The sequence below is a fragment of the Bufo bufo genome, chromosome 4 (assembly GCF_905171765.1).
Source record: "Bufo bufo chromosome 4, aBufBuf1.1, whole genome shotgun sequence".
Lineage (NCBI taxonomy): Eukaryota > Metazoa > Chordata > Amphibia > Anura > Bufonidae > Bufo > Bufo bufo.
The window spans coordinates 56454097-56477297 of record NC_053392.1 but is presented as its reverse complement, the minus strand read 5'-3'; the positions used below and the strand labels follow the sequence as shown (position 1 = coordinate 56477297).

General features: G+C 43.7%; 1 protein-coding gene across 2 annotated transcripts in view; it reads right to left on the bottom strand.

Annotated features, from left to right (window-relative positions):
• Positions 1 to 13647: 13647 nt before the first annotated feature.
• The window catches only part of LOC120997260 (cytochrome P450 2K6-like), a 116742-nt gene continuing 107188 nt past the window's right edge, over positions 13648 to 23201 (bottom strand). For both annotated transcript variants that reach the window (XM_040427273.1, XM_040427274.1), the window contains 5 exons: positions 19115 to 19291; positions 17656 to 17797; positions 16760 to 16944; positions 15721 to 15862; positions 13648 to 13988 (listed from right to left, as the gene is read on the bottom strand). In XM_040427273.1, the coding sequence (XP_040283207.1) occupies positions 13810 to 13988; positions 15721 to 15862; positions 16760 to 16944; positions 17656 to 17797; positions 19115 to 19291 (825 nt within the window). In that variant the 3' untranslated portion in view covers positions 13648 to 13809. The remainder of the gene's footprint in view (positions 13989 to 15720; positions 15863 to 16759; positions 16945 to 17655; positions 17798 to 19114; positions 19292 to 23201) is intronic.

Here is a 23201-nt window from a genome sequence, read left to right as displayed (position 1 = left end):
CACCACAGATAACACAGTGATAGCACTCTGAGTACAGATAATGTAGTAGATGGGCATAAGTCCCCAGATTTCAGAACACACACAGTGTGACCTGAAGTCTGGAGCCAGGCTGCTACAGTGTGGGCCAAATTCTATATCCACCCTCCCATCACTACAGAACATACAGCATAATACAGCGCCCCATACCTCTTACATCCAGTGACGTCTCTTTGATGTAGATGTTCCTTCCCTCTTTCCTCATCTTCTCATTTCAGACCTTCAGACCAGACCACCATTTTTCACCCATTTCTCGTCTCTGCAGTTTGACAAAAAAAATCTTAGTTTACTACTTTTCCATCATCCTCCCATCTTCTGGACAAATCATCATACCACCCCCAATACTGTGCCGCTGTGCTCCCCAATACTATACTGCAGAATCAGATAAACACCTTGATAATAGTAGTACCATGCAGATAGTGCCCTTTAATAATTATTGGCACACAGTGCCCTAAAATAACTGCGCCCAGCAAATAGTGCCCCTGACATTAATAGTGTAAACATAACATCCCCCAAAAATAATTGTGGTAAGCTGATACTGTGCCAAGGTGCCCCCACAGTAATAGTGTTCCCAAAAGTCCCACCAATAGGAATAATTCTCTGCTAGAGCACACATGGTAGTAATAGTGCTCCTACAGTGCCCCTAACATGTCCCCACTGTGCCCTAAAAGTAATAATTCTCCCATAGTGCCCATACTAGTAATCATGTTCCCCCTAGACCCCAGTAGTAATAAAGCCCACCATAATGCCCCCAGTAGTAATAATTATCCTTATGATGTGACAGTACAAAAAATACCCCCTTTTAATGCCCCCAGTTGAGCTAATGTTCCCATAGTGCCCCCATAATGTGCCAGTATAAAATACCCCTATATATTGCCCCCAGTAAATTCCCCTATAGTGCTCATCTCCCCCTTCCTCCTTGTGCCCCCTATAATTTACCAGTATAAAATGCCCCATATATAGTGCCCCAGTAGATGCCCTCAGTTTCCCCCATAACTTGCAAGTATAAAATACCCCTTTTTAGTGTCCCCATGGATGAACCCATAGTATTCCTCTCTCCCCTTCTCCATAGTACCCACCATAATGTGCCCCAGTATAAAATGCCCCTATACAGAGCCCCCCATATAAAATACTCCTTCTTTGTGGCCTCAGTAGATTCCACCAATAATGTGCCAGTAAGAAGTGCCCCCATAGTGCCACCCAACAATGTGCCAGTAAAAAGTGCCCCCAATAGTGTGCCAGTAAGAAGTACCCCCATAGATGCCCCCACACTGCCCCCTAATAATGTGCCAGTAAGATGTACCTCCATAGATGCCCTCACAGTGCACCCCAATAATGTGCCAGTAAGATGTGCCCCTTAGATGCCCCCCAATCATGTGCCAGTGAGAAGTGCCTCCCATGGATGTCCCCCCAATCATGTGCCAGTAAGAAGGGCCCCCAATCATGTGCCAGTGAGAAGTGCCCCCATAGATGGCCCCCCAATCATGTGCCAGTAACAAGTGACCCCCAATCGTGTGCCAGTAACAAGTGCCGCCCATAGATGGCCCACCCAATCGTGTGCCAGTAGCCAGTATTGTACCATATAAAAAATAAACACTGATACTTACCTCCATGGCAGTGATGTGATGCGATGCACGCCTCTTCTGGCCTGTGTCCCGCGCTGTACGGCTTAGGCGGCGCAATTACGTCATCACGCCGCCTGCAGCCTATCAGAGGAACGGGGAAGGGAGACGCCTCTCCCACCCCTGTGCAACACAGCCATCTGTATCGCTGTCCTGAGGAACGGCGATACAGATGACTATGGGGATGAGTGCTTCCTCAATGGAAGTGCTCATCTCCCTGTGCCCTGCGCCACCCCCCACTTGTGAGCAGGGCCTCGCCGCCTGGGTCAATCGTCTCACTTTGCCTAATTGGGGTTGCAGCCCTGCTGGCGCCCCGTAAAATTTTGTGCCCCCCACCCTACGCACTTCCAGGGCACACCCAACCTAAGCAAGCCCTGGAAGCTGTTATAACTATTTTGCTCAAGGAGGGTAAGGATTTAGAACGATGGAGGAGCTATTGCCCCATTTCACTATTGAAAGTGGACTTGGAGATCTGGGCTAATTATGTGGCCTGTTATATTACATATTGGGTACGCTACGCTCTTTACACACAGCACAGTTGGCCTGTGGAGTTTAATGCCAGCAGGTGGTATTACGAACCGCCTTACTAAAGGAACTGTTTTGTGCTTTCATACCCTCAACGCTGAGTTGTCCTTAATCTCCAAGCCCTACCCTATGTTACCAGCATGCCTAATACCTTATTTACTTTTCCCTGACTCTAGGATCTGTTCTGAGGCTTGGGACAAGCTAAGTAACCAGTCTTTGGAGTCCCTAATTCCAGTACTGAAGGGTGTGGCAGAAATCTTTTGTTCCACAATTATCTCCTCGAACAACTTCAGCGGCCGGGTTTGGAGTGGCCCCAACACCGTTGAGGTGCCACCACATGTTGCTGCTCTCCGGAAGGGTTGATAAGGTGTGGTGCACCACAATGGGAAATAAGTCCAGAGAGTCAGGGTCTGCAGTAACCAGTGTGCTTCTTTGCTGGAGGAATTCAGGTGCAAAACAAAACAGGCAAGGCATAGGGCTGGCTTCTACAGTCTCCTTCCTGGCAGAAGAAGAATTTGATGCTGAGGAAAGGTCTGAGATAGCTGTCCCTCTCCTTCTCTTCAGAAGGCTGGTACCCTGGTCAAATGCTGGTGATCCAGGGTCTCTGGCAGTGTATCCCTGTATCAGCGGCTTCTTCTTGTTACTCAGTAGTGGGGTAGGTCCTTTCTTCAGAGCACTGTTCCCTAACTGTAGAACACTAGCGTTTCTGACTGCTCTCCTTATATACCATTTCTAGATAGACAACAATTACAAAGTTACCACTCCTGTCTGGCATAGACTTACAATAGAGCTTCAATAATTGTCAATGGCAATGACACAACAGTTTTTCCAGACAAAAACAAGTTTCCAGACATAACAACAGAGCTAAAACCAGGCATTCAAAAAATCAGTCTGTCTAGTTTTGGTGGTAAACAAATCTGTTCTTTTTCCCCTCCAAAACATGCTCTTCTGTAAACCCTATGGTAGCTGTGGGAAATTAACAGCTTCTCATTCAAAGTCCCACAAGTCTCTCAGTATTCATTAACCCTTTCCACTGAGCCTCACAAATACAGTGCAAATAAACAGGATATATATCACAACATATAAAATTCTGTTACACAGTATTAAACAGTGCAAGTTAACCCTTTCAAGTGAAATAAAGTAAGTTTATAACTTTGCATAGGGCAAATTAGACTATAAAAATTTGACTATAAAAAAATACTATAGCACTATATTAGCTAAATTACAGTTTATATGTGTAATTTACCAATATTCGCTATATTGCTATAACTTAGTTTTTTAGAATATTCATAATATTCTAAAACAAGAATATATAGCAATATAGCGAATATTGGTAAAATACACATATAGACTGTAATTTAGCTCATATAGTGCTATAGTATTTTTTTATAGTCAATTTTTTTTTGTCTCTTCTGAAGTTCAGATTTGCAAAAAATGTACACTATTAAAAAAAAATACTATAGCACTATATTAGCTAAATTGCAGTCTATATGTGTATTTCACGAATATTCCCTATATTGCTATAACTTCGTGTTTTAGAATATGACGAATATGACGAAAATAAAAAAAACAAATATATAGCAATATAGCGAATATTCGTTATTTAGAATATTCGTCTTTTTTTTTTTTCAATCTGTACGGTCGTTCGCATACTCCTCCCGAACAAGCGTTCCCGTCACCATGGAAACGCCTGTGGGTTAGAATATACCATCGGATCTGAGTTTTCACTATCTCAGGGAAAACTCAGATCCGATGGTATTTTCTAATCCACAGGCGTTCCCATGGTGACGGGGACGCTTGTCGGGGAGGAGTATGCGAACAACTGTACAGATTGGGAAAAAAAAGACAAATATTCTAAATAGCCAACCAATAGGAAAGTTGCCTTATACAGTTAAAAGAAAATCGCAATACGCGAATAATTAAATCGCATATTATTCGTGATAAATAGAATAATGACGAATATTCGATTTCAATGAATATAAGACGAATATTCAATCGATTATTCGCAAAATATCGCGACCACACATGGAGTATTGTGTACAGTACTGGGCTCCTGTGAACAAGGCAGACATAGCAGAGCTGGAGACGGTTCAGAGGAGGGCAACTAAAGTAATAACTGGAATGGGGCAACTACAGTACCCTGAAAGATTATCAACATTAGGGTTATTCACTTTAGAAAAAAGACTGAGGGGAGATCTAAATACTATGTATAAATATATCAGGGGAGAGTACAGAGATCTCTCACATCATCTATTTATCCCCAGGACTGTGACTGTGACGAGGGGACTCTGGTGAGAAGCAGGGCGGCACTACCTGAAGAAATTAGCGGTGCAAGAGAAGACCAGCACTTCGCAGAGATGTAAATCAAGGTGATTTATTGGTCACATATTATAATGGCATAGCGACGCGTTTCAGCACTAGTGTGCTTTAATCAGACTGCAAATAAACATCTTACTTTCAGGCTTTTTATACATAAATGAAACACAAAGGAACTGACGTCATCAGGAAAGTTCCTCCCCCTCATTAAACAAAAAGTCATTATAACATCGAAATTTTTTCCTAATCGAATATATCGATATTAAATAAATCGAATCCTCTCTATGTCATCGAAGATTTTTCAATCGAAAGTAGTCCAGTTTATCAGTGACTAATTACGCTAAGAAAAAAGAAAATATGCCTTATAGGAAGCTAGACACATTATAATCACGATTGAGACCCCTGGGTTCCATCGTTTGTAAACGGTGGATCCAGTAAGCCTCTCTTTTTAATAATAATTTATTCCTGTCACCTCCTCGACGAGGTAGCGATACCCCCTCAATAATCTGATACCTTAGCTGCGAAATATTATGTTTTTTTTCATGAAAATGAAAAGGTATTGGAAGCAATAGATTCTCTTTGCGGATAGTAGATTTGTGCTTACTTAGTCGATCCTTCATTCTCATCGAGGTTTCCCCCACGTATAGTAATCCACATGGACATTTGAGAATGTAAACCACAAATCTACTATCGCAAGTGAACGTGCCCCTTATTGGAATACTTTCACCTGAATGTGGGTGGGAGAAACATGGACCCTTGATAACACTAGAGCAATTTATGCAGTTAAGACAAGGAAAGGTGCCCCTTCTAGGTGAGGATAAAGTGCTCTATCCTCTTTCTATTTTATTACTTCCCACATCTGCCCGGACTATTCTGTCCCTGATATTTTCTGCCCGTTTGTAACATATCATAGGTGGCCTCTGAAACTCACCTATCTGAGGATAAGATTTGGACAATATATGCCAATGTTGATTGACAATGGCCCTCAAGCGTTGGGACCAGGGATGATATTTAATCACTAGAGGGATCCTTGTATCTTTCTTAATCTTATCTGACTGTATATTCTCAATTTTATTGCGCTGTTTTTTCAGCAATTTGGTCGGGTAGCCTTGCTCTCTGAATTTATTAGTCATATCATCTAATCTTATTTCACACGTGTCCTTGTCACTAACAATCCGTCTAACTCTCTGAAATTGTGAATATGGGATAGATTCCTTCATGGTTACTGGGTGACTACTTGAGAAGGACAGCAAACTATTCCTATCGGTTGGTTTGACAAATAAATCTGTTTGTATGCTACCATCTTTGTCCTTAATCACCCAGGTATCCAAAAAGGAAATTTTATCAAAATTCAGCTCGGTGAATTTCAGCTCATCCCAGATGGAATTTAAATACACAGTGAATTCCGTAAGGGATCGAACGTCGCCTCGCCATACGCAAAAAATATCGTCGCTAAATCGACGCCAAAATAGACAATGTTGATGATATAAAGGACTTGAGTAAACAAATTGACACTCAAAAAAAGCCATATACGTATTTGCGTATGGCGGTGCGACGTTCGACCCCATCGCGGTCCCACGGCACTGCTGATTAAAGGAATCTTGAAACAAAAAATAATTTTGCTCAAGAACTATCTTCTTCTAGAAAAAACTCTTTTTCTGACTCTTTGTATGTACTTGTGCCTAGGAGACCCGCGACTGCATTGATTCCTTTTTCATGTATAATAGATGTATAGAGGCTGCATACGTCAAGAGTGACAAGTATGCAGCCTTCATCCACCTGGAGAGAGCTGATTTCGGACAGAAAGTGGCCAGTATCACGAATATAGGATGGTGCTTGTTTAGTTAAAGGAGTTATTAACCTTTCAAGAAAAATAGCTGGATTTGAGAGTATGGAGTCTGTGGACGCCACAATCGGGCGACCTGGAGGATGAACAAGTGACTTATGCACTTTAGGTAAGGTATAAAATACTGGGGTAATCGGATGTTGATTTATAAGAAAGTCCCCCAACTTGGCGTCCACTACTCCATTCTCTTTAGCATTATCTACCACTCTCTGTAAAATTTCTTTAATACGGTAAACTGGATCATTGTCTAGTATTTTATACGTACTAGTATCCTGTAGCTGTTGTAAAATTTCATTGACATAATATTCTTTATCCAGGATAACGATGCCCCCCCCTTCCCTTATCGGCAGGTTTAATTATTAAGGATTTCTCCTTTAATAAATAATCAAGGGCATGTTTCTCCTCCACAGGTAAATTATGATGAAAATTATGATGAACATACAGCTGTCCCGATTTACACTGTTGCAACAATTTATCCACATCATTTTTCACAAAATTTACAAAAGTCTCAACTGGATGATAAGTTCTCGGTGGTGTATAATTACTTTTTACTCTCAGGTTAAACTGTTTAACCGTTAACATACTAGTAAGAGAACTATCATCCACCTGTTCCACATTATATTGAACATCAACTGCATTGCCACCAAATTGAGCTTTTAAACGCAAATTACGAAAAAAAAGATGTAAGTCCGTATCCAAGGGGAACGTTTCAAAGTTTCCGGTCGGGCTGAAGGATAAGCCCTTTTTCAATAAGTTCATCTGGGCAGGACTGAGGCTCTTAGATGATAAATTTAACACTAAGTTTTGTCCCGTATCTGTGACCGCGTTTTCCTCAGTGCGTCCGCCTCGCCGATGATGACGGCCGGCTCGCCGCGTATTAACTTTGGTCTTCTTGTACGGCGTTGGCCTAAAAAAGGCCCCCGAGAGCCACCTGAAGTTTCGCTGCCGGACCCCGATGATATAGAACCGGTTTGACGAAATCTTGGACGTGACGTAGGAGTTGCAGTACCAGAAGCCTCCTGCCATCTGTAGACCCGATGTGATGTATAATCGTCTGTGTCTCGCAGGTATTTTGATCTCTTGGTCTGTTCGTTCTTGCTCCTTAATTCGGTACATTGTTTCTCCAAATTTTCTTGTAGAGTGGTATATTCGTCAGACTTTAAATTATCTCTCAGCTGTTCTTTTATGGCTGCAATATTAGCATTACATTCAGTGATAGAAATGGATAAATGTTCAAGTGTTAGAACTATGAGATCCAGTGAACACTTGTTAAGAATATTTGCAAAACGGGTGCAATAGTCCACTTTATCACAAAAGAGAGTTGGTCTTAAATTGACTCGCAGACCCCGTGGTATCTTTTGAGTGCGGTGATATTCGGCCAATGTTGCCGCATGTAATTCAAGTGAAACAAGGTGTCCCGCCTCCTTAATCAGGCTCCTGCTCTTTAACTCAGTAGGAGGGATTTTCAAAAAACCAGAGGGAGCAATAATTTTCGACACTATGTCTCGTGCCTCATCCTCTGTATAAGCAAAGGTACTCATCTGATGTTCGAATGATGCTGGTGTGCTCGTTCCTGAAGGCCGTATAAATTCTGGTGAGAAGCAGGGCGGCACTACCTGAAGAAATTAGCGGTGCACGTGTCCGTGGAATGGCGTCCAAACAAACGTAGTAATAGAGAAGACCGGCACTTCGCAGAGATGTAAATCAAGGTGATTTATTGGTCACATATTATAATGGCATAGTGACGCGTTTCAGCACTAGTGTGCTTTCATCAGACTGCAAATAAACATCTTACTTTCAGGCTTTTTATACATAAATGAAACACAAAGGAACTGACGTCATCAGGAAAGTTCCTCCCCCTCATTAAACAAAAAGTCATTATAACATGGAAATTTTTTCCTAATCGAATATATCGATATTAAATAAATCGAATCCTCTCTATGTCATCGAAGATTTTTCAATCAAAAGTAGTCCAGTTTATCAGTGATTAATCACGCTAAGAAAAAAGAAAATATGTTTATCAAAATTCGTAAGGCAGGATGCCATAGTTCTGACATCGGCTGGCGACATATACCGTATTTTTCGCTTTATAAGACGCACCCGATGATAAGATGCACCCCAGATTTTAGAGTAGGAAAGTAAGAAAATAATATTTTTCATCAGACCTCATATCAGCCCACTCAGAGCCTTATCAGACCGCAGATTAGCCTATCAGACCCTTATCAGACCTCAGATTAGCCCATCAGACCCCCATCAGGCCTCAGATTAGCCCATCAGACTCCATCAGACCTCAGATTAGCCCATCAGACCCCCATCAGACCTCAGATTAGCCCATAAGACCCCAGATTAGCCCATCAGTACCCCCAATCAGACCTCATATTAGCTCATCAGTACCCCCAGACCTCAGATTAGCCCATCAGTACCCCCAGACCTCAGATTAGCCCATCAGTACCCCCAGACCTCAGATCAGCCCATCAGTACCCCCATCAGACTAAAATAAAAAATCATCTTACCTGTCCTGGGCCGCAGCTCCTCTTCAGCTGTCGTGCTCCCATCTTCCTGGCCTGTGCTGCACTGTCACATGACTGCGTGCAGCGTCAGGTCATAGTACACGCACTACGGCCTGACGCTGTACAGGTTCAGGACTGTGCAGCACAGGCCGGGAAGATGGGAGCGCGACAGCTGAAGAGGAGCCGCGACGCAAACCAGTGAGGGTAAGTATTACCTGCGCTTGCGGCGCTTCGCTCCCCGTTCCTAATACATACTAGTGAGCGATTCCATAATGGAAGTGCTCACTAGTATTCGTTTTATAACACGCACGGACAACCCTCCCCCCCACTTTTCGGGGAAAAAAGTGTGTCTTATAAAGCAAAAAATACGGTACCCATTTTTGGTGTGAGATACACATGCACTGCATACGTGACAGGGAAATTAATATAGTTAATCCGTCTGTTAGTTCAGTTTGTGACATATTCCCATTTTTGGTGTGAAATACACATGCACTTTATACGTGACAGGGAAATTAATATAGTTAATCTGACTGTTAGTTCGGCCGGTGACATATACCCATTTTTGGTGTGAGAAACACGAGCACTGCATATGTAATAGGGAAATTAATATAGTTAATCCGTGTGTTAGTTCGGTGGGTGACATATTCCCATTTTTGGTGTGAGGTACATCTGCACTGCATACATGACAGGGAAATTAATATAGTTAATCTGTCTGTAAATTCGGTGGGTGACATATACCCATTTTTGGTGTGAGATACACGTGCACTTTATACGTGACAGGGAAATTAATATAGTTAATCTGACTGTTAGTTCGGCCGGTGACATGTACCCATTTTTGGTGTGAGACACACGTGCACTGCATATGTGACAGGGAAATTGATATAGTTAATCTGACTGTTAGTTTGGCAGGTAACATATCCCCATTTTTGGTGTGAGATACATGTGCACTGCATATGTGACAGGGAAATTAATATAGTTAATCTATCTATTAGTTCGGTGGGTGACCTCAAAGAATGAGGAGAGCATCAAATATGGGATGTGGCCCTGGTCGTGGTGCTGCTGGTGCTGGTGGAGCTCCTGTTGCAGGGAGAGGACGTGGTCGATCTGTGCCAGCTACACCCCCAAATGAAAAACCTTCCTTAGGTGCACGTAGGCGACAGATCGTTCAGCATCATTTTGTAGGCCCGAATACCGGTGTACGAATGGTGAGGCCAGAACAAGTAGAGGCGGTAACAGATTGGATAGCTGACAGTGCTTCCAGTTCCTTCACATTGTCTCCCACCCGGTCCCCTGCTGGAACCGCAGAGTTGGCACCTGCAGCCCATGGGTATCTGTCTTTCACCTCACCACCTTGCATATCAGCCAAGCAGTCTGAGCCCCAAGTCATCCAGCAGTCTCTTATGCTTTTTGATGACGCTGCTGGCGGTGTTTGTGTGGGCCATCCACCTAGCCCTGCCCCAGAAGTGGAAGAGATTGAGTGCACTGATGCCCAATCACTTATGTTTCAGGATGTGGACATGGGAGGACCACCGCAGCAAGTCTCTGATGATGATGACGAAACACAGGTGCCAAATGCTGTGGCTTTCTGCCATGTGCAGACCGGCAAGGAGGGCAGGGGTGAAGAGTGGGTGGAAGATGATGTGGAGGATGATGATGAATCAAGGTTATGCGAGTGAAGAGTTCGGTTCGGAGGAAGAGGTGGTGGTCACACAGCGCCAGCCACACAGGAAAAGAGGGAGCAGGGTGCAAAAGCAGAGTGGCCGTCCCCTAGCTAGTATGCCTGCTACTGCCCACCCCAGCCAGGGACTGAGCACACCAAAGCCAGCTCCAAGGAGTTCCCTGGCGTGGCAGTTCTTCAGACAATGTGCTGATGACAAGACACAAGTGGTTTGCACGCTGTGCAATCAGAGCCTGAAGCGAGGCATACATTTTCTAAACCTGAGCACCACCTGCATGACCAGGCATCTAAATGCAAAGCACGAGCTGCAGTGGATTACACACCTTAAAAACAACAAAAGTTCTCAGGCTCCTCTTGCTTACACACCTTAAAAACAACAAAAGTTCTCAGGCTCCTCTTGCTCCTTCTTCTTCTGCGGTCTCAGCCTCTTCCTCCCTTCTCTGGAGTGACAGTGGCACGCCAAACAGAGGATGTGGCAGCAACACCACAACCTCCAACACCGTCACCCAGCATGTCCACACTGTCCCATGGAAGCGTTCAGCTGTCCATCCCCAAAACACTTGAGAGAAAGAGAAAGTTTCCCCCCCCTACCCCACCCCCCACCGATCCCTGGCCCCGAATGCCAGCATTTCAAAACTGGCCCTTGAAATGCTGTCATTCTGTCTGGTGGAGACAGGGACTTTTAAAAACCTTATGGCGGTGGCTGTCCGACAGTACGTGGTTCCCAGCCACCACTACTTTTCCAGGCGAGCCATCCCTTCCCTGCACAACCAAGTGGCGGACAAAATCAGGTGTGCACTGCGCAACGACATCTGTGACAAGGAGCACATAACTACTAATACGTGGACCAGTAAGCACGGGCAGGGATGTTATATCTCCCTAACTGCACACTGGGTAAATGCAGTGGCGGCTGGGCCTGAGGCAGATAGCAGTTTGGTGCATCTCCTACCGCCACCGAGGATTGCAGGACATTTCTCGTTGCCTCCTGTTGCCTCCTCTTCTACTGCCTCCTCATCCGGTCAGCGTAACACCTTCACCACCAACTTCAGCACAGCCAGGGGAAAACGACAGTGGGCTGTTTCGAAACTCATCTGTTTGGGGGGAAAAAAACACACCGCGCAGGAGCTGTGGACGGGCATGAAACAACAGACTGATAAGTGGTTGGTGCTGCTGAGCCTCAAGCATGGCCTGGTGGTGTGCGATAACGGGCAAAATCTTGTAGCAGCTCTGGGGCTAGCCGGTTTGATGTACATCCCTTGCCTGGCGCATGTGCTGAATTTGGTGGTGCAGAGGTTCCTGAAAAATTACCCCGATATGTCAGAGCTGCTGCAGAGAGTGCGGGCCTTCTGTGCGCGCTTTCGGCGTTCTCACCCTGCTGCTGCTCACCTATCTGCGCCGCAGCGTAACTTCAGCCTTCCTGCTCACTGCCTTATATGCAACATACCCACAAGGTGGAACTCCACCTTGCACATGCTGGAGAGACTGTGCGAGCAGCAGCAGGCAATAGTGGAGTTTCAGCTGCAGCACGCACTGGTGAGTCGCTCTGTGGAATAGCACCACTTCACCACCGAGTGGACCTCCATGATTGTTTGTGGGGTTGTTACATGTCTGGTCTGTTGGTGTCTGTAGTCCAGCATGTTTGCTAGACATGTCCCCTGTGTTGTGTACCTCTGGAAGGGGGTCTCAGGGTTTCCCCAGAGGGGGAACCACTAGTCAGTGTGCAGCTCTGCCGGGGGCCGCTATGCATCCTGTTTGCATGGGGGTCCGGTTGACATTGTTGCGGCAGGTAAGTGAATGTTGTCTGTTGGCTCTTTCCTGCCGATTTAGTAGCGGTGCACTGTCTGTCCCTTCTCTGGCAGCTAGGCCAGTGAGACTCCTGTTCATCCATGTCTGGGACGAACAGGTTGTCTCAGTCCCCTTCTCTATTTGAGGGATTATCAGGGCGACTCAGAGTCCTAGATTTCCTGGGTATGAGCCGTCCTACCATCCAGGTCCGCTCATACAGTTAGGAGTTAGGGCGAGGATTAGGGACCTGCTCCCTGATCCTGGCATCCATGCCTAGTTGCTGTCTGGTTTTCCATACTTTATACAGTGATGAAAGAAAACCCAGCAAATTACCTTTTTTTCCCATTACTTTGATCATCAAGATAAGTATGTTTACATTTTAATAGTTTAGAAATTTTCAGACATGGCATTACTAATTACGTTTACTTTTTATTGTCTGTTTATTTGTATATGTAAATTTGGGAAAAGGGATTTAAGTTTTTTTTCAGTTTTTTTGAGTATTTTTAATGTCATTTTTAGTCTGCTTCATATCATAAAATGCAATACTTTACTATTGCAATCCATGAGGATTTAAAGCTCTGCCATATGGCTTAACATACAGTTTTCTTTAACAGGACTCGAAGACCAGGCTGCCATAGTAACTGATTGGAACCCGGCAGTTTTACTTGGGGGGCTCTGACCAGAGCAACCAAGGCATCTGAGGGGTAAATGATTAGGATCAGAGTCATCTCAGCTCTTGGTCATTGCAGCCGGGAATAAGCTGTATTACACAGGTGGTACCTGCCACGTATGAGTAGGCTTAGCTTTTGAGCCCACTTGAAATATCCTTTACACACAAATGACCTATAGGTACATCATTTTGCATTTTTTTGTTGTTCATTTTATACAAAGTATATTATAATCACAATTTTATTGATCTTGCAATGTTCCTCTCTGGATTGCTCAACTGGATGATGTTGGCTTGAAAGACGTGGGCTTTGAAGAAGTTACCTTGGAGGACACTGGTTTCGAAAGCATACCTTACAAGTTTTGTTTGAACCATTGTGTATTCTAAGCTTAGCAATGTGGTAGTTTTAAAATTGCAAATAAAAATCCTGTTGATTTTGATTGGAGTCCTTTATAATATAATCTGGATTGTTCAGGTGGAGGATGTTGGCTTGGGGGACATTGTATTGGAATAAATTGACACAGAGGACATAGACATATCCTAGATTCATGCAAGTGCACCTCAAATGCTTCTTGACCAACTTGACCAACAAGTAAGTATACGTTTTGCCGTTGTTATGGGAGGAAGAACATATGTAGGACTTCTCAAGAGGATATAAATGCATAAAAACAAGGACAATTAGTGGATTGTAGACATACATATGAATATTTATTCAGGATACAAGTAGGAGAAATAGTGGGCTACAGTCTGTCACCTTTGCAAATGTTGATCACAAACCTCAGTAGACAATTATTTGAATATTCAATGCAAGTGACACTCATAGGTTATACACGGGGTATAGCACATATCTTATGAGGCAGTGGTCCAGCTGTAAATCCAACTGCAGCAGTGAGGTCTAGTGCAGCCCCAGGAGGAGCCTGGAATGTGAAGTTCTGCAGTAGTCTTGTAAAGAACAGGAACAACTCCATTTTGGCCAAACTCTCTCCAGCACAACTTCTTTTACCTATAGCAATGAGATAAAAAAAAAAAAATAGCAAGTCGGTATTCTTTAACAGGAAAATCAGAAGATACTGGGGCAGATCCTGTAGATGGTGTAACCTCAGACATGCATCAGATTTATCACAGTGGCTCAGACTGGATTAGAAATTTGGGCCATGGCTATCCACTTTTGTTGAACTTCATGCCAACTATTGGTTGGTTACACAGCAGAATTGTGGTGCAATTTTGGTGGGAAAAGTTACATCTTAGGCCACGTCCCTTGGAAAAGTAGCTGCACAAGAAAGACAAAGAAATGCACCAAAATGTGGCAACTTTTGGTACAGTTTACATCAAAGTCTATATGCCCTTAGTGGATGTGGGCTACTGTCTACAGTACTTCTATCTCAGGCTGTTTTCACACATTGATGGACCCTGTGCTACAACATGAGCAGGCCAGTCCATTATGAATATTTTCATAGCCCCATTAAAAATGGGAAAGGGGCACAAACACCCTTTCCTTGCTCAGATGCCCCCTACGGTGCCTGCCAGAGATGCCCTTCAGAGTGCCAGATCCAGAGTAGATGTGCCCATATGCTTCCTTAGATGATCCCTAATTATGCCTATCTCAGGCAACCCCCATCTTGCTTCAAATACTCATGGGCTGGACTGGGAATCTTCTGCACCTTTTGCCTAATAGTTAAGGTATCTGATAGGGGAACTTGCTCCACTTGTCCCCTACAATCATTACATACTTTGAATTATTAAAAGGGGTTATTTGATGCATTATTATTTTTATTTTTTTGTTAGAAAAGGCTCAGAATAATAAAGTCATACTCACCATACTGATACCCTTTCAGTTCTGTTCTGATGCGTCACAATCTTCCCATATCTCTGCCAGGTCTCTTTTAACACACAGTTAATCACATAGCTAAGGTGGGTACCCACTGTGGTCAGTGATTGGGTGCACAATCATTTCCCATGTGTTAATAGAGACCAAGAAGCAGAGACTGACAGGAGAGCTGGAAGTGTCAGACCAGGAGCACTGGAGATTGTTAAGGCGAGTATGACATAATTATAAAGTAGAGTAAAGATGAGCGAATTTCTTGAAATTAGTTTCAAGTCTGATTCTAACAACTTGAATAAATCCACCCCCAATCGAAATTGTTCCAATTAGCCTTAAAATTTGTGTAGGACTCTGAGCTCTCCTAGGACCCTTTTTTTCCCTCTCTTTTAATGTGTTTTTTTTTTGTTAATAAATCTCTGTGTCTCTCCTCTTTCAAGCTCTTTAATGCAAAGACAGCATTAGTAATGTCAGAGTGACACTGATACATATGGCTATGGGTAAAAAATGCGGTTGATGGTGTTAAAAAAAAGCTTGTTTAATAACACACTACACTGTCAGATGTATTATGCTTTTTAAAATTTAAAATACATTCCAAAAAATTGTCCCTTATTTGGGGCAGCTGCCTGCCCATTTTTATGCACACACAGTGATATTGGAAAAAAACAACAATTGGACACAATCTGTGGCAAAATTATACTCGGCCAGTGATGCTGGAAAATACTGTATGCTTATTGTACACTTATCAACAGTAAAAAAAAGCGCAACTGCACTATATCTGCAACCAAAATATATTCAGATATTGACAAGATTTTATTGCTCTCAATTTGATTGATTGTCAGTGGAAACATTTTCTCAGCTCTACTCTCAGCTCTACTCATTATTTCACCAGAAGACATCTGAGAGGACTACTCACCAGCTGAGAAGGGCATGAATGCTTCTTTTCTAACAAAATTTCCACTGGAATCCAGAAAGTGATCTGGGTAAAACTCATCAGCTTTTGCGAAATGATCCTTGTCGTAGAGTACAGAGGTCAGTAGCGGTATCACGTATGTCCCCTGGAGGGTTCAACATTTGTAGAAGTCATATTTACAATGGAACTTAATTCGATTCATTCATTAGAGTCATTGGTTATATGAATAGCCTGCACACAGCACTTTTTTTCTTGTCAGAAAGACAGAATCGGTAAAATCCTTGTATCTCAGTGGTAGCCATCCTGCATCACATCTGGCTATGCATTGAAATCTCATTAAATTGATCATGTCACAAAGTATATTTAGCACCTATCCACAAGATATCAGATAATGAACATTTTCTGGGAAGGCCATTTTTGGGACTTCTACTGATCACAGGGGTCTCAAGTTCCCCGATATACCTCACCACACTTTGTTATCACCACAGATATTGAATGAAGCAGAAAGGTGTGTACTTTACTGCTGCTTCATTCAAAATACCCTTCAACGTGATCATGTGGACTCAAGCTCTTGCTCTGGTGATCGATGGAAGATAGAATAGGTGAAGCACATTAAACCATATACAGTACCTGTTTATGGACTGCTCTGTCTGTCATTTCCATGATGCATACACAACTCTGCTACTGTACATCACTATTACCAAACTTTGGATTGTTTGACTGTCCTCCTGACCCCAGAACTGTACCTCATATCCTTTTCTGCTATATCACAATTTCTTATCCGTTAGAACATGAGTATTTTTGGTTTCCTTATTGTGGCTACATCTCCAAATTTACCATCTGCCTTCGTTATCTAGAGATACCACCACCAAGCTGGCTTGTAACATCATCGTCTTGGGGCCAGATGAGTACCTGACCCTTAGGAAAAGGGTATACTATTAATGAAAATGTGCCACCTTGTTGGTTCATTCTTTGAGTATCATAGGAACCAGATTATTACAACTAATTTGACTGATAAGCCTTAATATTTCTTTGTACTTACTTTTGGCAGGAGATATCCCCGAAAGTTGACATCTTGAGTAGTAGCGTGTGGCAGGTTGGCTGGAACAATGTTTCCAAAACGTTGAATCTCATGGATGACGGCGTCAGTATAGGGCATGGCTTTACGATGACTCACTTGGGGCTCAGCTGACCCAATAACTTTCTCAATCTCACTTTGGACCTTTCCTATTGAACAACACAAAAACTTAAAACCAGGCTGAAACCAAGCCCTCCCCCCCGCCAAAAAAAAAGAAAATACCTTAATAAAATTAGTTCACATTTAGTCACATTTGAGTTCCTCTCTATTTCTGGCCACATGGTCACATCATGCAACTTCCTTACAGTCGAAAAGCTTGATCACAATTATTTTTCCTGTAGGGGAGACTTGAGGTTGACTATCATGGTAACCTTCTACCATTTTACAGTAAACAAGTGCACTTCTTGGCACATGTAAAAACTATGGTACATTTCCTATTTCATTCTTCTCAAACAGGATTTTTATGTGACCATTGAGGTTGGTAGACCCAAGAATGCCCAAAGAATAAAACCTAAGCGTATAAAAAAATGCATTGAAATTTGACTTCTCAAATGAAAACTCCTGTCCATAAACCCTATTAGGACATAAGGACTAGAGGTGCTGCTACATAAGTGCTGCCCTTGTTGTGGCAGACCTGGTTCCTTTCATTCATTAGTTGTTCAGTCAGTCAAACTACTGTCAAGCATGTAATGCTACATTTCCTCAGTAGGAGAGATCTATAACCAGAAGTGACATTAGATTAGATAAGTCAGACCCATCATGATCACCTCATTGTTGGACAAACATCTTTGGGACATAACGGCACATTACTGTGTGATGCAGAATACGTATACTGTATGGTAACAAACCAGCTCTCTTACTTTGGATTTCTGGATATTTCATCATCAGCAGAAGACCCCATCTCAGAGTAGTTGAGGTTGTTTCCATTCCAGCACCAAAGAGGTCTGTTACGAGCATTGTTAGGTTTTCATTGGTGAAGTATAATTCAGGATTTGGTTTTTCCTAAAATATAAAATGTACTGTATCATATCTGTCTGTTGTATCTGCCATCCATAAAAACAATAGGGCAAGAAAAAGGCATAAAATGGTGGACAGAACCAGTGTGATGGGATCAGAGATGTGCATGGTGCTAGGAAAGCTTTCTATTGAAAGAAAAATGGAATCATCACTGGATACAGGGGCGTAACTACCATAGAGGAAGACCATGGGACTGCTATGGGGCCCAGGACAAGAGGGGCACAGTCTTAGTTGGTATTATCTCCTCTTCTGCTGGAGGTTAAAACTTGGTCAGGACTCTACCCTCTAAAGGAACAACTTTTAGCAAACGGGGCAGTAAAAAAATGGCCCAAGGGTCATTGAAAAAGGTTTAGACAGAAACCCTTCTGTCCTGTGTGGGGAACCTGGTCTGGTCATTGCTATGGGGCCCTTACTTCTATCTATCTATCTATCTATCTATCTATCTATCTATCTATCTATCTATCTATCAGTCATGCATTCAGAAAGTCTTTAGACCCTTTCACTTTTTTCTCATTTTGTTATGTTGTAGTTTTGTGCTTAAATAAAGAAAAAAAAACCTGCACTCAATATCCCATAATGAGAAAGTGAAAACCGAATATTAGAATTTTTTGCAAATTCGGTAAACAGCAAAAACAAAAATTTCAAATAGAAATAAGTATTCAGGCCCTTTGCTATGACACTTGACAGTTAGCTCTGGTAGAGTGGTCATTTTATGGTGTCAGGGTCAGGTGTCACACTGGCATTATTCTAATACTTGACAATGATATCTGACTATGTCCTAAAATGAACACTGTACTCTGGAGGCCTCTCATTTCTCTTGATCATCTTTGAGATGTTTCTACACCTTGATTGGAGTTCCCCTGCGGGGGTTAGAATGGAATGGAAAGCTTCATTCTACCTAACTGTAGCTCTGCCGTGTTTGCTGCCACCTGCTGGTGAACCAGGCACATTACATTTGAACATAACAGTTACAAACATTGGAAATGCACAGTATAGTGGTCCTGGAATAATATGCATAGATTACATTATAGTAGCCCATTAAAGACAGTAGCGGGGCAAAGAAGTGGTAATGCCACTCTAGGGCTTTACATTAACAGAACCTAAAAAAGAAAAGGGATTGACCACTTTATTTCTTTCAATCCTAATGCCGATTACATGACATTTACTGATACAGTAATTATTACAGGAATAATTGGGTCCCCTCAGGTTTCAGGATAGGACTGTTATCTCTATATTCTCTATAACTATAGTTTTGCCAGATAAAACCTCAACTTGTCTACATCTGTATCAGTGTTTCAGTACCTCTTTTTGTTTCACCAGGAATGAGTCGATGAGATTCCTCTGATCATTTACATCCAGTATTTTTTTCTGCTTGGTGAAGGTTTCTCGAATAAAATTATGCATTTCATCCACATTCTTGGCCACTGTGTTTTGGACTGTAGAACACCAGGTCATCACAGATGGATACGCATTATACAGCTGCAGTGAAAAAAAGTCATGAAAGTCCTGCAACGATGTAATATACTTTGTGTTTCACTTGATGACCAAGAACGGCTTATTGTTAATCATTATCTTTCTTTATACATTTAAAATTTATTTCTGTCTTTTTTTCACGGCCACTTGACTGGATCAAATGCCACCAAGTTTGACACATAAGTAAAGTGGTCCTTTGGAAGATTTTAGATCAGGTATCAGCTCTCTAGGATTTACTGTTCTTCAGATATTCACAAAAAAATCAAGTATAGCACCATCACATGACCCATATTATAAACTCGCAGATCCTTCATTCTTACTCTTACTAATCGACATACAGTTTTACACCAGGTTTCCATAACAACTCAGCCATTTTTCTACAATGGTATGGAGCATTGTGGATTTCACTGTTATGGGGGCGCTGTGGATGTCACTGTTATGGGGGCGCTGTGGATGTCACTGTTATGGGAGGCACTGTGGATGTCACTGTTATCGGGGACACTGTGGATGTCACTGTTATGGGGACACTGTGAATGTCACAGTTATGGGGGCACTGGGGATGTCACTGTTATGGGGGCACTGGGGATGTCACTGTTATGGGGGCACTGTGGATGTCACTGTTATCGGGGACACTGTGGATGTCACTGTTATGGGGACACTGTGGATGTCACTGTTATGGGGGCACTGGGCGATGTCACTGTTATGGGAGCACTGTGGATGTCACAGTTATGGGGGCACTAGGGATGTCACTGTTATGGGGGCACTGAGGGATGTCACTGTTATGGGGGCGCTGTGGATGTCACTGTTATGGGGGGACTGTGGATGTCACTGTTATGGGGGCACTGTGGATGTCACTGTTATGGGGGCGCTGTGGATGTCACTGTTATGGGGGCGCTGTGGATGTCACTGTTATGGGACACTGGGCGATGTCACTGTTATGGGGGGACTGTGGATGTCACTGTTATGGGGGCACTGTGGATGGCACTGTTATGGGGACACTGTGGATGTCACTGTTATGGGGGCACTGTGGATGTCACTGTTATGGGGGCACTGTGGATGTCACTGTTATGGGACACTGGGCGATGTCACTGTTATGGGGACACTGTGGATGTCACTGTTATGGGGGCACTGTGGATGTCACTGTTATGGGAGCACTGTGGATGTCACTGTTATGGGGGCACTGGGGATGTCACTGTTATGGGGGCACTGGGGATGTCACTGTTATGGGAGCACTGTGGATGTCACTGTTATGGGGGTACTGGGGATGTCACTGTTATGGAGCACTGTGGATGTCACTGTTATGGGGGCACTGTGGATGTCACTGTTATGGTTGCACTGTGGATGTCACTGTTATGGGGGCACTGTGGATGTCACTGTTATGGTTGCACTGGGGATGTCACTGTTATGGGGGCACTGGGGATGTCACTGTTATGGGAGCACTGTGGATGTCACTGTTATGGGGGTACTGGGGATGTCACTGTTATGGAGCACTGTGGATGTCACTGTTATGGGGGCACTGTGGATGTCACTGTTATGGGGGAACTGGGCGATGTCACTGTTATGGGAGCACTGTGGATGTCACTGTTATGGGGGCACTGGGGATGTCACTGTTATGGGGGCGTTGTGGATGTCACTGTTATGGGGACACTGTGGATGTCACTGTTATAGGGGTACTGGGCGATGTCACTGTTATGGGAGAACTGTGGATGTCACTGTTATGGGGGCACTGTGGATGTCACTGTTATGGGGGCACTGTGGATGTCACTGTTATGGGGGCACTGTGGATGTCACTGTTATGGGGGCACTGGGGATGTCACTGTTATGGAGCACTGTGGATGTCACTGTTATGGGGGCACTGGGCGATGTCACTGTTATGGGGGCGCTGTGGATGTCACTGTTATGGGGACACTGTGGATGTCACTGTTATGGGGGCACTGGGCGATGTCACTGTTATGGGAGCACTGTGGATGTCACTGTTATGGGGGCACTGGGGATGTCACTGTTATGGGGGCGCTGTGGATGTCACTGTTATGGGGACACTGTGGATGTCACTGTTATGGGGGCACTGGGCGATGTCACTGTTATGGGAGCACTGTGGATGTCACTGTTATAGGGGCACTGGGGATGTCACTGTTATGGGGGCACTGGGGATGTCACCGTTATGGAGCACTGTGGATGTCACTGTTATGGGGGCACTGTTATGTCACTTTGTAGAAATCTGTAGAGAAAGACACCTGAATTCCACTTGGTTGCTTTAAGTGCAGTATTTTATTGCATAGGCGGTTTTCCAGTTTACATATTAAACGTATTAAACCCCGACGCATGCACAGTAACAGCGCAGCATCGCCACTTCTGGTTCCGGCCCGGACTCTCTCCTACTCCCCCCTACCTACATTGCCGCCTTGCCCTGCCCCCGGCACCGCCTCCCGCCCCATGGTCTCCTCACTGCACCATAAGGAGTGGTATACAAGCCATCACATCCCCCCGCCCAGGCCCCGCCCCCCTACTTCGGCACACACGCCCATCAAGCACCCTTTTAAGCACCTTTTAAGCACAATCATGGCGCCTGAGAAAACAGGGCAATAACCTACATTCTACAAGCGCCCACTGGCCACAGAGCCCCCATACAACGGACCCTAGCAGTCCATACTGAAATATTAGCCCACAAGCGGCTCATCCAGGTAAGAACACCGACATCCTTCAAGTTACTATTATGCCAGCAAAGTCTGCATTCTGTCGATCAAAACTTTCTCTCCGCTATAATATTCTACCTAACATGCCTATGCTCCGTGCTCTATGTGTATATAGATATATGAATTATGTTATGTACCAATGTAAGCTCTCTATGCTGTCATAGCAATCCATTATGAAACGCTTGATTATTTCCAGTATACCAGTTTACTTCTGTCTAGATGTGTAATGCCATTTCCTTAACATATGGTCCTAATGTACATTCTACCACCATCTGGATCCACCTGAGGACATCGTCCCACGAACACTTATGACCACCCGGGAGGCTTCACTTGACTATGATGTCTATCCACTAATTTAAATCATGTACTGTAAATACATCACTACGTTCATTGTAATTATTGTCACTAATTATTGCCTTATCTTGTAAACTATTCCAGTGATCTGAGGAAGGCTATATGCCGAAAAACGTTTAATATGTAAACTGGAAAACCGCCTATGCAATAAAATACTGCACTTAAAGCAAACAAGTGGAATTCAGGAATCTTTCTCTACATTGCAACTCGGCCTGGGAACCGTCTCCTGACACCCACACAACTTCTCTATTCAGAGTGGGATCCAACTATTCACTAACTTTGTAGAAATCATCAGTCAGCACTCTGGAATGAGGTGGCACTTGTATCCTTGGTTGCAGGCCAATACATTCAAGTAGAAGTGGATCATCACTCACTTTTTGATGCCAATAAGTCTCCACTTGCTTGTTTGAAAAAGGCTGTTTAGCCGAAACGTGTCACATCTGCCTATATTCTGCTTATGGCAATAAAGTTGAGATTTATTAGCATCAAAGGGTGCTGATCCACTTATTCTACTGTTATGTCACTGGCTTGTCAAGAATACTATTTTTGGAGGTGTAGAAACTCCTAGTCTGAATGTGCCTTCATTTCCATCCACAGGCAGCATTCTGGTGCACATGTGAGGCCCGGGCTATATCAGCCAGTCTTGGGTGGGGCTCAGAGCTCTCTGCCTCCTCCCATTGTATGCATGGTCACATGCTGGAGGTTACTGGGAGATTGCTTTGAGTCGGACCTTGCGCTCCTGTAATTCGCCCACTGGCTCCTGGTATTGCCCATACGGCCCAGGTAGGTTTAGCGTTAGGTCCCGAGCTACTTGAGAAACCTTGGCGCGGTGCTCGGGCTCAGACATGTCCTCACGTAGGACATGTTGG